Source organism: Bos indicus x Bos taurus, chromosome 1, assembly GCF_003369695.1.
Source record: "Bos indicus x Bos taurus breed Angus x Brahman F1 hybrid chromosome 1, Bos_hybrid_MaternalHap_v2.0, whole genome shotgun sequence".
NCBI lineage: Eukaryota > Metazoa > Chordata > Mammalia > Artiodactyla > Bovidae > Bos > Bos indicus x Bos taurus.
Window position 1 is genome coordinate 83,657,473 of NC_040076.1, and position 16,109 is coordinate 83,673,581.

The 16,109-nt window shown below is 41.2% G+C and overlaps 1 protein-coding gene across 2 annotated transcripts in view; it reads left to right on the forward strand.

Annotated features, from left to right (window-relative positions):
- LAMP3 (lysosomal associated membrane protein 3) overlaps window positions 1-16,109 on the forward strand; it is a 31,720-nt gene that overhangs the window by 12,562 nt on the left and 3,049 nt on the right. Inside the window, exons 4-6 of one of the 2 annotated variants that reach the window (XM_027540063.1) lie at window positions 6,560-6,617; window positions 8,070-8,240; window positions 10,738-14,120. In XM_027540063.1, the coding sequence (XP_027395864.1) occupies window positions 6,560-6,617; window positions 8,070-8,240; window positions 10,738-10,877 (369 nt within the window). In that variant the 3' untranslated portion in view covers window positions 10,878-14,120. Of the gene's footprint in view, window positions 1-6,559; window positions 6,618-8,069; window positions 8,241-10,737; window positions 14,121-16,109 lie in introns of those variants that run through there. The other variant, XM_027540074.1, reaches the window with a different exon arrangement.

The following is a 16,109-nucleotide window of genomic DNA, read 5'->3' on the forward strand; positions in this document are numbered from 1 at the left end:
TTTTTCAGGCAAGAATACTGGAGTGGATTGCACTTCCTCCTCCAGGGGATCTTCCTGACCCAGGGATCAAACCTGTGTCTCCTGCGTTGTGGGCAGATTCTTTATCCTCTGAGCCATCAAGGAGGTCCTTATACACAGTATATCTTTACCAAATGTTTGATGAAAGAATGAATCAATATGGAGTAAATCTAAACTTCACAGAGAACTTTGAGCCAAGGGGTCAAAAAGTAAATTAGCACCTCTGTGTAAACAGCCTCTTTAGCTTTTGTGACATTCAGAGTAGAGATTTCTTTCTTTTTTTTTTTTTTCCGTTTAATTTTTTATTTTATATTGGAGTATAGTTGACTAACAATGTTGTGTTAGTTTCAAGTGTACAGCAAAAACATTCAGTTGTACACATACATGTATCTATTCTTTTTCAAATTCTTGTCCCATTTAGGTTATTACATAATGAGCAGAATTCCCTCTGCTACACAGTAGATCCTTGTTGGTTATCTGTTTTAAATATAGTAGTGAGTACACGTCAATCCCAAACTTCCTAAATATCACCCCATCAAGGTATGGTAACCATACCTTGAGCAAAAGGGCCCTCCCTGATTGATGTTCACATCCTGAACATCTGTGATTGTGAAACTCCCATGATAGAATTTGCAGAAGTTGAGGAGAGGACCCTGGGCATCACAGTCATTGGTATGCTGCCTTCCTGGGCAGGCTTGACAGACTGGCTTTCTCTGGACCCTGTCCTTTGCTAAGGAGGATGTTTAACTTCCTTGAGCTAAAGTCTTTCTGATGAGATATTGCAGAATTCTCTTTTTGATGAGATATTGCAGTGACACTGACAGTGAGGAGACACATTGTCAGCAGCCATTGGTTGAGTAGTGAGATGGTTCTTTAGCAAGTGATTCATTCAAATGGACATGTTGTAGGTGCTATAGTACCATACTTGGCTCTTAGGAGTCCTTGGCCCTCTTTTGTCAATGCTGATAGGTACACACAGGCTTTTTACTTTGTCTTCAAGAATCTGTCATGGTAGATATTTGTCATTCTTTAGCCTCAACCCCAAATGAGAAACCATCTGGCAGAGACAAACCTGATGGGTGACAAAGGAGAAAGCAGACATTATAAATTGAATAATGTGTGGCATATAATTTCCCTTGGGCTTTGGGTTAACACCTGCTTGAAGCTCTCAACCTACCCTGCATCCCCACTGCTCTTCTCTGCATTCACCCCGTCCCCATCACTAAGAGCTGAAGTTTCAGCCAGGTTCTTTAATCCATAGGGCTAGCTAAGCTTAGCTCACCAGCTTGTTCTCTCTTTCTGTTGGTGGTGGATCTGAGCTCTAGGATATAGATAAAAATTATCCTTTGAGCTCAGTGAGAGAGGTTTACTGGGAAGGGAAAATCTTTTTGTTAACAATGCTAGTTAAAATTTGAATGGAGACTTTGTGATCAGTTTTTTACATGATTCCTTCATTTAGTCTTCACATCAACCTAAGATGTGAGGATTACTGTTGCCTATTACTATTGTCCCCATTCTTCTATTGAGTAAGTAAAAAATTAAATGTTTGGAATGTTCACAAAGATTCAACAACTCAAACTAGGTTACATGGGAACAAAGACATATTTTTAAAATAATATTTAAAAATTCTTAGCAACACTTTATTCTCCCAAATGGGAGATTCATCGCTCTAACATTTCATAGCCAACCAATGTATTCAGCAACCTTGTATTTTACTCATGGTATAGCCCAGGAGTCAACAAAGTACGCTTCCCCCCAACCAAATCCAGCCCACAACTGAAAAAATGTATGGTCCACAGGCTGAGAATGGATTTTACATTTTTTATGGTTGGGGGGAAAAATGAAAATTCTATGACACATGGAAATCATATAAAATTCAAATTTTCAGTGTCCATAAATGAAGTTTACTTTTGGAATATGGCCACACTTATTTGAGTATATGTCATCTACAGCTGCTTTTGTGCTAGAATGGTAGAGTTGAGTGGCTGCTACAGAGAACCACGAAGCCTAAAATATTTACCATATGGCTCTTTACAACGGAAAAAAAAAAAAAAAAAACTTTCCAACCCCTCATATAGAATAAACTTCAGCCCTGTTACCATTCAAATTAGGCCACATTCTGAATTTTCAAAAGAAATGCTTTGCTCCAGTTTAAATGAAAGATAATTTTATTTTCTTTAACACCACTCCACAGAAAAAGTGGGTACCATGATCTAAATAAGACTCATTCAATATTGGCAGCATACATTATATAAAACTTGAAATCTCAAGGAAACTAAACATTCCTCTGATGTTTTGTTTATATAAATTTGCCAAACACATGTTATTCCTTCACCGTGAAGATAGACAGCAGCTTTGTCAACATTTGTCTAATTTTGACTCAGTCAAAACAGAAGGATATAGGCTTAGGGCTCTGTCCTGTTACATCATGAGATGAACTTGCAGTGAGTGTGGGCACTGCCATCTGCTCTGGAGGGCCTCACCATGGGCGCTAGCCCCTTAAAGCCCAAGTTCTTCTGGAGCAGGAACAAACCTTCCCATCAGGGCATGCAGTTGGGAGGGCCCATGCTTACTTTAATGCTTCACCTCCCCTCTTGGAACTCTTAATGATTTTTCAAATGTTATTTATTCATTTATAAGCTGTGCTGCATTTTCGTTGCTGTACCAGGGCTTTCTCTAGTTTTGGCAAGCAGGGGCTACCCTATAGTTGCGTTGCTCGGGCTTCTCATTGTGGTGACCTTTCTTGTTGTGGAGCACAGGTTCTAGAGTGCTTGGGCTTCAGTAGTTGCGATGCCTGGGCTCAGTAATTGTGGCTCATGAGCTCAGTAGTCATGGCTCGAAGGCTCCAGCGTGTGGGCTCAGTAGTTGTGGTGCATGGGCTTAGTTGCCCTGCAGTATGTGGGATCTTCACAGACCAGGAATTGAACCCACGCCCCCTGCATTGCAAGGTGGATTCTTAACTGCTGGACCACCAGGAAAGTCCCTTAATGATTTTTGATCTTGCATTTTTATTTTGAACTAGGCCCACAAATTATACGGGCTTCCCAAATAGCTCAGTGTTAAAGAATCTGCCTGCCAATGTAGGAGACACTGGAAATGCAAGTACGATTTCTGGGTCAGGAAGATCTCTTGGAAGAGGAAATGGCAACCTGCCCCAGTATTGCCTGGAAAATCCCATGAGCAGAGGAGCCTGGTGGGCTTTAATCCATGGGGTCACAAAGAGTCAGACACTGAGCAACTGAGCTTGCACGCACAAATTATATAGCCAGTCTTGCTTCCTATAGATGATTATGTATAGGCAACTACATTTCAGGGAATGTGAAAGGAAGTTCTTACACAACAATTTTTTCTCTGTAATTCCATATCCCATAAAGGAAAACATTGAGCAAGATCCCATAGACAAGATCTTCCTTTGTCTCACCTACAACGTGAATCAGAGGTAGATTCCTGCCTCCTCTGAGCCTCTTTATTCTCAGTTGTAAAATGGGATAAGAATATTAATGCTGCCTCGAGGGGTTGTTATAAGGATCCAAGAAGGTGAAAAATGCACTTCGGAAACTGTAAAACCTTTAAAGAAATACAAGCCCCCTTTCTTTACAAGGAGGATAGATCTAGGAGTTGCCACAGGAGAGAGAAACTCCAGGAGGTCTCTCATGGAGCTCAGCCTGACACCACCACTGTTCTGCTGCTCCTTAAATCAGTCTCTTGCTACAGCCCAGTTTCCAAAAACAAAGCCCTACATCACTGCCCTGCTTAAAACCCTTCAGTGGATTCTTTCTGTCCTTAGGTTGGGGCAGGGATCTTACAACAGTGACTGTGGCCCTGATGTAGTACAGATCTCTCTTTAGCTAAAAGAGACCCAAATAAAAGAATAATCTGGGACATCCCTAGTAATGCAGTGTTTAGGCCTCTGCTCTTTCACTGCTGAAGGCCTGGGTTCAATCTCTGGTCAGGGAACTAAGATCCCACAAGCCACACTGTGTGGCCAAGAGGTAGAAAAAAAAAATAACCCGAATAAACTGTATCTGAAAGCAACTCAAGAAAGGCCTGGATCACAGTTGTTTTTCTCTAAAACAAATGGATGATCCAAGCACATTGTCCAACTTGCCTTTGAGATCCAAGACTGAGCATCTTGAATGAATCATCTAGGTCTTATTCTTCTCCCAGGATCTAGAGCACTGCCTGGTCTGGGGTGACTATCAGATCAGATCAGATCAGATCAGTCGCTCAGTCGTGTCTGACTCTTTGTGACCCCATGAATCGCAGCACGCCAGGCCTCCCTGTCCATCACCAACTCCCAGAGTTCACCCAGACTCACATCCATCGAGTCAGCGATGCCATCCAGCCATCTCATCCTCTGTCGTCCCCTTCTCCTCCTGCCCCCAATCCCTCCCAGCATCAGAGTCTTTTCCAATGAGTCAACTCTTCGCATGAGGTGGCCAAAGTACTGGAGTTTCAGCTTTAGCATCATTCCTTCCAAAGAAATCCCAGGGCTGATCTCCTTCAGAATGGACTGGTTGGATCTCCTTGAAGTCCACGGGACTCTCAAGAGTCTTCTCCAACACCACAGTTCAAAAGCATCAATTCTTCGGCGTTCAGCTTTCTTCACAGTCCAACTCTCACATCCATACATGACCATAGGAAAAACCATAGCCTTGACTAGACGAAGTTTTGTTGGCAAAGTAATGTCTCTGCTTTTGAATATGCTATCTAGGTTGGTCATAACTTTCCTTCCAAGGAGTAAGCGTCTTTTAATTTCATGGCTGCAGTCACCATCTGTAGTGATTTTGGAGCCCAGAAAAATAAAGTCTGACACTGTTTCCACTGTTTCCCCATCTATTTCCCATGAAGTGATGGGACCAGATGCCATGATCTTCATTTTCTGAATGTTGAGCTTTAAGCCAACTTTTTCACTCTCCACTTTCACTTTCATCAAGAGGCTTTTGAGTTCCTCTTCACTTTCTGCCATAAGGGTGGTATCATCTGCATATCTGAGGTTATTGATATTTCTCCTGGCAATCTTGATTCCAGCTTGTGTTTATAAGAGAAGTTAAAGGCTAGCCAGGCAGCTTGGAGTCATATCTTCCCTGCCACCTATTATTAGAGTTGTGACCTTGGGCAAGTCACTGAGCCTTCATCTCTTCTCCTAGTCGTTGTGAGAATTCACTTCACTTCAAGGCAGAGGTGACTTCCACACGAGGTAAGAAGTGCTGGGCACGAGGTGAGAAGCCAGCGTGTGGAGTTGCTTCAGTGAACCATAGGATCCAGAGTTCAGTACATTAATAACAGTGACCTTACTGGAACAATTTGTACTTCTGGAACCCTTACTGTGTAAGGAATCATCATTTTCATCCACAAATAATATGTAAATTAACTAGATGTGGTCAAGATTATTATTGTCAAATTCCTTTGATGACTACTAAAAGTAATTCTGTGTCAGATTCTCATTTTGGTTGCTTTACCATTTTTGGCAACTCTTACTTGCAGATGGTTTTCTAACAAATGCTTAAAAGTGGTAACACCATAAATCACCTACTTTAAAAAATAAAAACTCCTTTTCCAATGTACCCTTTCATATCTTAGTTCAATTCCTTTTAACATTTCATACTCTGAGTCTCTCAGGAAGTTATAGGGCTATTCTGTAGGGAGTTTTTTGGTTTGTTTTGTTTTTCCAAAAAGACAATCTCTGGATAAAATGCTTTCTAATTTTGAACCACAGCCTGAGGTCCTCTTCTAGGGAGCAGTCAGTAATCTCAGGGTTAACCATTTCTTTCCAGAATCCTTCATGGTTCCATCTAACTGCTTGGAGATATGAACCCATTAATCTGTTTAAAGTAATTGGTAACCTATCCAGGAAAATCCACACACATACACTATTTTGCATACACTCTTTTTCCCAGGGGGTTTATGAGTGAAGTCGTTCAGTCGTGTCTGACTTTTGCAACCCCATGGACTGCAGCCCACCAGGCTCCTCCATCCATGGGATTCTCCAGGCAGGAATACTGGAGTGGGTTGCCATTTCCTTCTCCAGGGGATCTTCCCGACCCAGGGATCGAACCCAGGTCTCCCACATTGCAGGCAGACGCTTTAACCTCTGAGCCACCAGGGAAGCCCATCAAATCCATAGTCTTGGTTTAAATCCCTACCCTAAGATACTAATTACTAATAACAGCTTAATGTTTGCCCCCCACCCCACAACCCACTCACCTTCCAGATATATTTGCATTTTATCTGGGAAAAACATGGCCTAGCTGAAGGGACTCAGATTTTACCAGGGGAATTTGAATTTCAGGTTCTGGCAACAAGCATGATGTAGAGAAATTTTCAGCCAGGGGCAAGCCATTACTTATTATTTATTTACTGTGTGATGTATTTACTTTTTTGGAAGTTTTCAAGCACAATTATGGTTCCATTACAACATACCCCCAAACTCCCATATCAATGATTTAATAGCTAGAATCCTGCCTAAACAGTCTGTAAACTAGGATCATAAACATAAAAATAGAGATTACCCAAAGATTTACACACTACTGTTTTACAGGGTGAGAAGTCATATTATATCAGTGAGGTGGAAGCCTATTTGACTGTCTCAAATCCAGGTAAGTAGTTGGAGAGGCCTGTTCCACCAGCGATGATGCTGTTTCTGGTTAGTTCATTTTTCATCTCACTGATCTGTGATGCTGCATTTGAGACACAGGCAGGAGATATAATAGCACAGTGTGTGAAGATGACAAGCTCTAGAATTGGACAGCTTGAGTCCAAATACCATTTATTAGCTGTGTGGTTTTGGGCAAATGTTTCCAACTCTATTTCCTCATCTGTAAATGGTGACAGATGAGATATGTCACCTGTCATGACATACCTCATGACATGGCATGTCATGTATGTCAATAGGCAAGTTAGTATGGGAAAGTTAGCATGGGAATTAAACAGGAAAATGCACATCAAGTACTTGCACAGTGCCGGACCCAGTGAGCTGACCCTCAGTGGGTGATGTGATCTCAGACACAGGTGAATGCAGCTGCAGTGGCAGGAGGGGAGGGAACTTCCAGGCTGCCTCACTGACAGCCTGTGGGTGAATCCGCTGAGGGTCACAGTCTGGTCCTTGGCCCCAGAAGCCCTTAGCACACCCTTAGGTAGCAGCTGTCTCTTCAAGGAACCTGGTGTTAAACCAAGGTTGTAAACTGATGTATAAAATCAGAATGCTAATCTGTTCATTTATCATGCTACTGTTTCTTACTGTAACTGCAAGGGGACCAGAGAGTTAGGTCCTCTTGGTCAATGAATTTTCTCCCATTTGGGAAACCAAGTATATTCAGAAAGGTACCTGGTGGAAGTGTAATTAGAACATGTGGAGTTATTATGTGATTTAAATGTTTAACTCCATGTGCCTTAAGCATTCACCTCCTTGAAAAGGGTGTGACCTGCATGAGACAGTGCCAGTCTTTGAGTAGGTCCCTCTCTCCATCAGCACTCAGATGGTTGGAGATGAGCCTCTTCCTTTTCATGCTTCCCTGAATGATGCAACAACCCCTCCCAATGATGGGCCTAGTCCTTCCTTTTGCTCTATTAATGCATTTAGTGTGATGATATGCAAATACTCAACTCGGTAACTTTGCATGTCTCCACTCTGATTAATTATTAGTAAAGAGTTCATGTGATTTTGACTCAGAGAACAATCTTACTTCTTTGATTTCTGAAGTTTTTGTGGGCACTTTGTGTGTGTGTGTGTGCCCAAACATTGACAATTGTCTGCATCAGCTCTGCCCCCAAATGATTTAAAATAACTGAAGAAAAGATTACCAAAAGTTTTGATTTCAGCATTATCATAATTCAGTGTAAGTGAGATGACTCTCAAATACTGCAAACAGCAGGAAAAAGTCACCAGAGAGCACCTGGGTGAGGTTTCATGAGGCGAAGGTGGCAGAACTCCAGAAAGCCACATTTAAGAAAGGCCATTTAACGCTTCATGGGCCACCAAGCAACAACTGGGGCTCAACAGCTATTTGCCAGGATGCTTACATGTCTCTATTTCACCTTTGTGTTTTCAGCGAAAGTTTACCAAGGACTGAAACATGCAATGATGATGTTTGAGACTGTGGTTGGGCATTCCTTCAAGTGTGTGAGTGAACAGAGCATCCAGCTCTCAACCTACCTTCAGCTGAAAACAATGAATGTCCAGCTTCAAGCCTTTGATTTTGAAGATGACCACTTTGGAAATGGTGAGTTATGTCACAAACATACACTTCTGAGAAAGTGTACCAGGGGTAGTTTTAAGTTATTTTTGTTTGAAGCTTTCAAAGGAACAAGAATCACATGAATATCCTAGCACAGTATGATTCCACCACCAAGCTCTCAGGGTCAAGTTTCTCTGGCCAGCCCTCCCACCATTGTGTAAGTCAATACCAACCTCAAAATCTAGCTAAATCTATTTTTGATAGTTGAGAGGTACTCCTAATGTCATTGAGTTATTATGAGAGAGATGTTTTAGAAACTAAAATTCAATTCTTGCCCATAGGTAGAAATCCTTGTAACACTGTTTTCCTGGTGGGGAGAAAAGGAATTCCTACATGTCTTAACCCACTCATGTCCACTGCCCTCCTGTTGTAGGTTACATTCCCCTTGTCTGACCAAAATACACATTCTGACTCATTTATACACACATGCACATAATCAATCAAAAAGTCAGAAAATGCCATCGGTAACCTCCCTGAGCAAGCTGCTGGGTACTGATAAACTCAAGTGTCTTTGGAGAACAGTTTAAACATCCTGAATATGAGTGATGGCTAAAATTCAAGATTTCGGAATAGATTCTTTCCCACTTACAGAGGGAAAAGAAAAAGATGTGATAATTCTAGAAAGAAATACACTCAGCTGGACCTCCTCTTCTCAAATCCAAGCTGTGCCACCGAACTAGAGCTTCCTCAAAGTTAGTTTTCATGCAACTTCTGCTTTGGGTTTTTACCACAACAGAGGGAAGCAGGTTGTAGCAAGAAGACCAGGGACAACCCAGGGTGACTTTCCAAAAAAGCCCTTTTCTCCCCACTGAGAAAACAGTGTTACAAGGATTTCTATATATGGGCAGGAATTGACCTTTAGCTTCTAAAACATCTCTTTCATAATATGTCAATGACATATGAGCACCTCTCAACTATCAAAAATTGATTTGGCTAGATAATTAGCTATAAATTAAATTTCTATAAAGTGAGTCTGATTTCTCTGTAAAGTTGAAGATGTGAGGGCAGAAAACTCCTGATATATTAACACTTGGCAAAAGCATTTAGCAAAGGCAGTAGTAAAGTGTTCTTTGCTGTGGATCCCCTGATTTCTGTAGGTTTCATCTGAGTCCTACAATGTCTATCTTCATTCTGGACCTTTAGCACAGTGCAGATTAAAATCTAAGATTAAATATTAAAATTTGCTAGTAGGTATTGCCCCTACATTGTCATCTTGCCTCAAAATACTCAGTTTGAAAAATTCTTTTAAAAATTCGTTACGAAGTCGTGAAACACTTCTGTATTTAATCGTGTGGTCTTAAAAATAATACACACATTTGCTCTCCCTCCCCCTCAGAACATGTGTATAGAAGGAAGTTGAGCAGGTCTGGGAAATCGCTTAGCGGCAGAGGTGAGAAATGAAAACCTTTCAGCAGCACACCTGGCCTGCTATTAGCAGTGCTCACGAGGAGATGTAGAAAGCTATCTTATCATTTTTTCCTCTCCCTCCCTTGCCCTCTCATATAAATTGTCACAAAACCCTGTCCGTTCTACCGCCAGAATATTTCTCTTGTTCATTCCACCATCCCTACTTCAGCTCAGCTCCTTATTCCCAGTCCTTGTGCTCAGATTTCACTAAAGATACTCAAGTGTGAAGTCGTATGTCATCCTGTAAACAATATTTTCTACCAAAGTGTAAGAGAAGATGGGGAAAGGAATCAGTTAAAAAATAAAAGTTACCATACAGTATGGTGTTATGAAAGGCATAAGTACAAAGAGCTGTGGGAGTCAGAGGACAGTGTGACGCGCGTAGCATTGTGGGGAGGAGGTCAGAGAAGCCCTGACCGATGTCTGGCCCTTCACCAGGGGCTGGGAGAAATGGAGAGGAATCCTGCAAGTGTAAACGCTCAGCCTTGTCAAAGAGAATGGTCATCTCAAACAGTAGGCTCCTGCCCTACTTCTCAAGCTCTTCTCTCTAAACTCTGGGAGGCTGCAAAAGCTCTCTCTGGTGTCAGGAGCCCGGGCTGTCTGGCAGCCCCTTTCAAGAGGCACAGAGTTTAAATAGAATACTTTGACCACATGAATTGGTGCAGATTTTGACCAAGCAACAAGGCTCCTTGGCTTACCCTGGGTCTAGAGTCAAGACACAATTCTGATCCTGACCTCTAGCCTTAACCAGTATTTCTCAAAGTTGAATCTGCCTCCCAGTCATGTCAGAATCACCTGGGCCCCAGTCTGACCCACAGAATCAGAATCGCTTGGGTGTGGGGCCGGGGGACCTGTGGTGTAATATGCCCCTTAAGTGGCCAGAGGCACTGCAAGTTCCAGGGCTGCAGTGGCCCCTCCCCTTTTCATCTTCACCCATCTGTGCCTCTGAGGCAGCAGGGACAAGCCCAGTACCTCCATCTCTTTCTTCTCTGTGAAGCCGAGGCAGGTGGGGGCAGTATCACTTCCCAGCGTCGTGGCCAGCCTGTAACATCTGTTACTCTGACTTCAATTGCAGCGGATGAATGCATCAGTGACAGAAACAGGAGAGAAATCCCTGTGGCCGTGGGCCTGAGTATCGCAGTACTGCTTGCCGTTTTGCTAACAGCATGCCTGGTGACCAGAAAGAGGCCCAGTAGAGGATATGAACGCATGTAAAGCCCCACCTTCTTCAAAATGTGCAAGGTTAAGGCCTTGGAAATGCTGGCTGCATGTTTAGCCTGAAGTGATGGGATCACATTTTCTAGTTGCCAGCCCCACCCTCCCAATCCGACTGGGACACCAGCTTTCCAACAAAGGCTGTCAAAGCTAGCTACGGGTAGCCCCCACCCCACTTCTTCCCGGGCCATATGGGCTTGAGTTCCATCCACCTGATAATACAGACCTGGCTGGGAGAATTAGGGACAAGAGGCATGGATGTGAGCAGGGTCCTGTGAGAAGGAGAAAGCAAAACACCAAAGGAAAAACTGTGGGAAAGGCATTTTCAAACTGCGCTGATTTTTCTTATAGGCTTCAAAGAGTCTCAAGTGCTAGGCTTTTGTTTTGCTTTATTTTTAAAAAACCAATTCAGTTCAAAGTAAATTCTAAAGTGATTTTAAACTCCTGAATTTTGCCCACCTCCTGATTTACTTAAATTACCAATGGTCTTAATAGACCATCATTTTTAAAAGGACATATTCTACACTGTTAAAATGTATTATTAATAAAAAGAAAAAAAACAATAAAAAAATCCCAACATTTCATTTTTTCAATGTAAAGGATATACCAAAGATCTTGGCAAACAAGAGCCTTAATAAATGTTAGTTCTCCAATTCCTTCACCTTCATTTGTTGTCTACCGCATAACATCTTCTTTCTGCTTTGTCTCTACTTTTCTTTGATTTTAGTCTCTCCTTGTAGATTTACTTGTTAACTTGGGCCATTGTAGGGGGTGGAAGTAGGCAAAGCATCTAAACAACCAGAAATGGCAAGAAGAGGGAGATCTACCCATTGTTGCAGGAAGGGGGACCCCTTCCAGGGCCCGAGAATGGGCTCTTGTCTAACACTCAGAAGTGAATTGTTCAAGGAGACACATGTGCTGACAAAGCAAGAGACTTTGTTCGGAAGAGGCACTTCGTAGAGGGCAGGAGGGTAAAGGAACCTCGGCGAACTAGTCTGCCGTGTGGCTCCTAGTCCTGGGTTTTATGGTGATAGGATTAGTTTCTGGGTTTTCTCTGGCTAATCATTCTGCCTCAGGGTCCTTCCTGGTGGTGCACGTGTTACTCAGCCGAAAGGGATTCCAGTGAGAAGGATTCTGGGAGGTTGGTAGGACATGTGGTGTCTCCTTTGACCTTTCCTGAGTTCTTCCAGTTGGTGGTAGATTGCTAGTTCCTCCATGTCCTTACCATGTCCTCCTGTTGTAAAGTAACTCAAGCAAATGCTTGTTACGGTGCCAGGATGGCAGTTCCAATCAGTATTTCCCCTAAATATATTATTACCCACTTTTCTTTTTTAGCAAACATTTACTGAAAAAAAAAAATTGTAAACCAGAAAATTCCTGATTGGGAGTGATTGGCGTCTAGAGGGAAAGTTCTATCAAAATGTGGCTTGGAATGTTATTCGTAGTTTTCTATTATGTTGACTATTTAAATAGCAGAACTGGGGTTGCTATTTCAGAGAAAGGGGAGAATAATGGACTTCTGGATATTTTTAACTGTTTTTACTAACAGAAACTGTTGCTGTGTTTCTACATTTTCCAGAGGTGTCATTCATTAGTTTTAACAGAAAGTTTATGAAAGTTGGCAACCACTCTATAAGCACCACTTATCTGGGACGTGCACAGCTTTCCTTTGAGGTGTTTTAGCTCTCTCCACTTTTCCCAGAAATGATGGGGGTAGGGAGGGTACACTGCAGCTTCAAGAGCTCTCCAAGAGAAGGTCAGGAGTTCCTGTCTCCTCACAATAATAGGAGGTATTGATGCAAACCTGGGACATGAGGACCCAGTGTTCCCCAAAGTGACTTGGGCTGAACAGCAAGGGCTTGGCCTTGGAGAGATGCCATCCGTCTCAATCTCCTCCTTCCAGCAGGCAGCAGCCCGTACCTGTGCAAGACTCCCGTTTCCAGTTCGACCTCAAGTGTACTTGTTAGGTTCTGTACTGCAGAGCACGGGTTGTTTATTCAACATGCCGCTAACCGCCCTGTAGAATGACTGAAGGAAGGTTCTAGCATAGAAATGTCTCCTACAGCAGATGGAAGACAAAGTCCAATTAAAATAAAAAAGAGAGAGGTAAAGCAATTCACTTGAGTTTAATTTCCCTTTCTACCACCTTCAATGAATTATTCAGAGTAATGGCTGCTGCTTAGACTCCTGTGACCTATGATCTTTAAAACTGCTTTGAATTAACATTCTAGTAACACAGAACACAAGTTTTATTTGAATAATTAGTAAATAAATGCCTGGCTGCCTGATGGTCTGACAGTTCTGCCCACTGTTGCAGTGATGTCCCAGGAGGGTCTTCGAGGGGAAGGTACTGCGATTGAGACTGGTAAACAGGGCATCTGGAAATGGCCTCCTCCTCCATCCTCTGGGGCTGCCCCACCTCCACTTCTTGCTGCCTCCATTGTCTCCTAGAGCTGACAGGTTACTGCTGAGGCTGCTTGTCCTCTTCTGAGCGCAGGAGGCTGCTGTGACTGTGATGGACTCTGGAAGCCTCACAGGGGGCCTCTGATCCTCCCTAGCTGCACTGGTCCCTTGCCTTAGGCTCTCCTGCTTCCTGCTCATCCAGCTGGTTCCAACTCGGTTTCTCCCTTCAGCTGATGGAGAATTGAATTTACCCCCGCTCTCTGCAACCTACCTAGAGATAGTAGAAACCTTCACTAACATGCACCTGGAGATAACCTATCCATTGTTAATTTTGATGTACGCTTGACCCTTGAAGGATGCCAGGGGTTAGGGTTGCCCAACTTCCCACAACTGAAAATCTGTGTGTAAAACAGAGTTGGCCCACCGTTTAGGTGGTTTCCTCCGTACTTGCATCCTCCAACAATCCCCAGAAGAGCAGTACTGTAGTATTTAATATTGAAAATAATCTGCCTATAAGTAGACCTGTGCAGTTCAAACTGGTATCCTTCAAGGGTCAACTGTATTTCCTTCTCAAGAATACTGTTTTACAAACTGGAAGCACGCAGTGGACATGGTTTGGTATCCCTTTTACCTGGTTCCATAAGCATTTCCCTGTGCTGCTAAAGGTGCAACGTGTCATTACTGTGGCTGTTATCCTGAATATTCTATCAATGTTATATGATAACTTACATAACTATTCTGTTATTACTGGGGATTTTTATTGTTTCCAGGTCTTCACAATGATAATGTGAATAAAGAATTATGTATGAATTACATACGAAACAAACATTGATTAACAAATGTGTATCAAGGTGTGCCTGAATTTTGGTTGCTCTTGTGTCTCCTGCATTGGCTGATGGATTCTTTACCACTAGCGACACCTGGGAAGTGCCAGGGCTTGTAAAGGAGAAGTTATAATGAAAGAGTGAGGTGAATAGGACACTGCACGCCTAAGAAAACAAATTGAGCATCGAAGTAACACACTTACATACTAAATGGAAACAGGCAAAAGGCAGAATAGGTAGAGCTGAAAACTGAATTATCTTCATAGAGAAAAAGATGGAGATAATCAGTTAATGCAGATAAAAATTAAGCTTCATTATAGGAAAGATGCTAGGCATTTAGATCATCTAAAGTAAGGATAACTGCTGTCTCTGAGGTACAGAGTTCAAAAATAAAAAGATGATATCTTTTAAAATGTAATATGTTTTCTTAAAAGAAATAATTGAAGTTGGAGATTGAAAGTGCATAATGTATCCCAGGGGGGAGGAAAAAAAGCCTGGTACAGAAAGATTAATGTTATATCCAAAGTGAGCCATAGAACTTTAAAGCTAAAGAATTCTTTAGACATACAAACTCCCCTTTCCCCTGAAAAAATCAAATAACCTATTGGGGGGAAATTTGAAACTGGCCTTAGATTTCTTTGCAATAACATTTAAAGCCAGCAAACAATAGACCAATGTGTACAAGATCCTAAGGAAAAGTGTGGCCCCAAGATATTATTTGAGTAAAAAGTTAATAGGCAGATTTCCTCAAACATGAAGTAATTCAAGGGAAACAGCACCAATGAGCTCTCCTTAAAGATATAGCTTGACAATGAAATGTGGTCAGAGAGAAGCCACATTACAAACAAGGATATCAGCAAACATCTCTCGGGAATAGAGAAAGCACAGTTTTGTTTTTTTTAATATGTTTTATCAATTTGAAGAGTTAAGTTTAAAAAGCATTAAACAGTTATGGATCTGAGATTTTAATTTTTTTCTTCTCTGAAATGCAAGTAACATTACAATGAACAATTTTGCTTAAAACAGATTTTACATGATCCCATTTTATTTTTATTTATTTTTAAATTTATTGTATTTATTTCTATTTATTTTTCTACCCATCTATTATAGTTGTAAAGAAATATGCCTGCAATACTGTTGTCCATGTTTTAGCAATGATAATTTCTGGGTAGTTGGTTTTTGGGAAATTGTTCTTTTTCTCTGCTTTCTAAATCATTTTAATTATTTTTAATGAGCATATATCATTTTTAAAAACTACAGTACTTTTTCTTTAAGCATACACATGAGCACACACAGGCATACACATATATGTGCAGAGGAAACAAATGCCTCAAAGATTTATAGTGATTAATTCAAGTGGAAGAAACACGGTGATTAGCAACTATTTTCTTTGTTAACTTTTCCGTATTTTGAAGATATCTAAACAATGTCCTATTAAACAGTATAAAACTATATGGAAAGTAGATATGAGATGATACCACTCTAATGACAGAAAGTGAAGAGGAACTGAAGAGCCTCTTGATGAGGGTGAGAGAGGAGAGTGAAAAAGCTGACTTGAAGCTCAGCATCTGACAATTTTGTATTTTTTTTCCAAATTATTTTAACTTCTTACATTACATTATTTCTTATATAAGAAATCTATAGATATTTATGTGTACAATATTATATATAACAAAATTATATATAATTTTAACAAGTATGTAACTAACAAAATTATCATGTACCCAAAAGGATTCATGGAAAACATTTTCTTGTCCCTCCTCTATTAACAGTTTCTTATGGTAACTATCACCATAATTCTCTAAAAAAATAATTAAAAGCTTATCTTATTTCTTAATTTATCAGCTTTAAACCTCTTGCTATGGAAGATAAGGATTTCATACTCTGAAGCCATCCTTTTTATGATTATATTACTGTCTTTTGTTAAATCAATAAGGTATGCATCATTATAGAGTAAATATTTTTCACTGTCAAATCAAATAGCATACTACAAGCACAGTTCCCA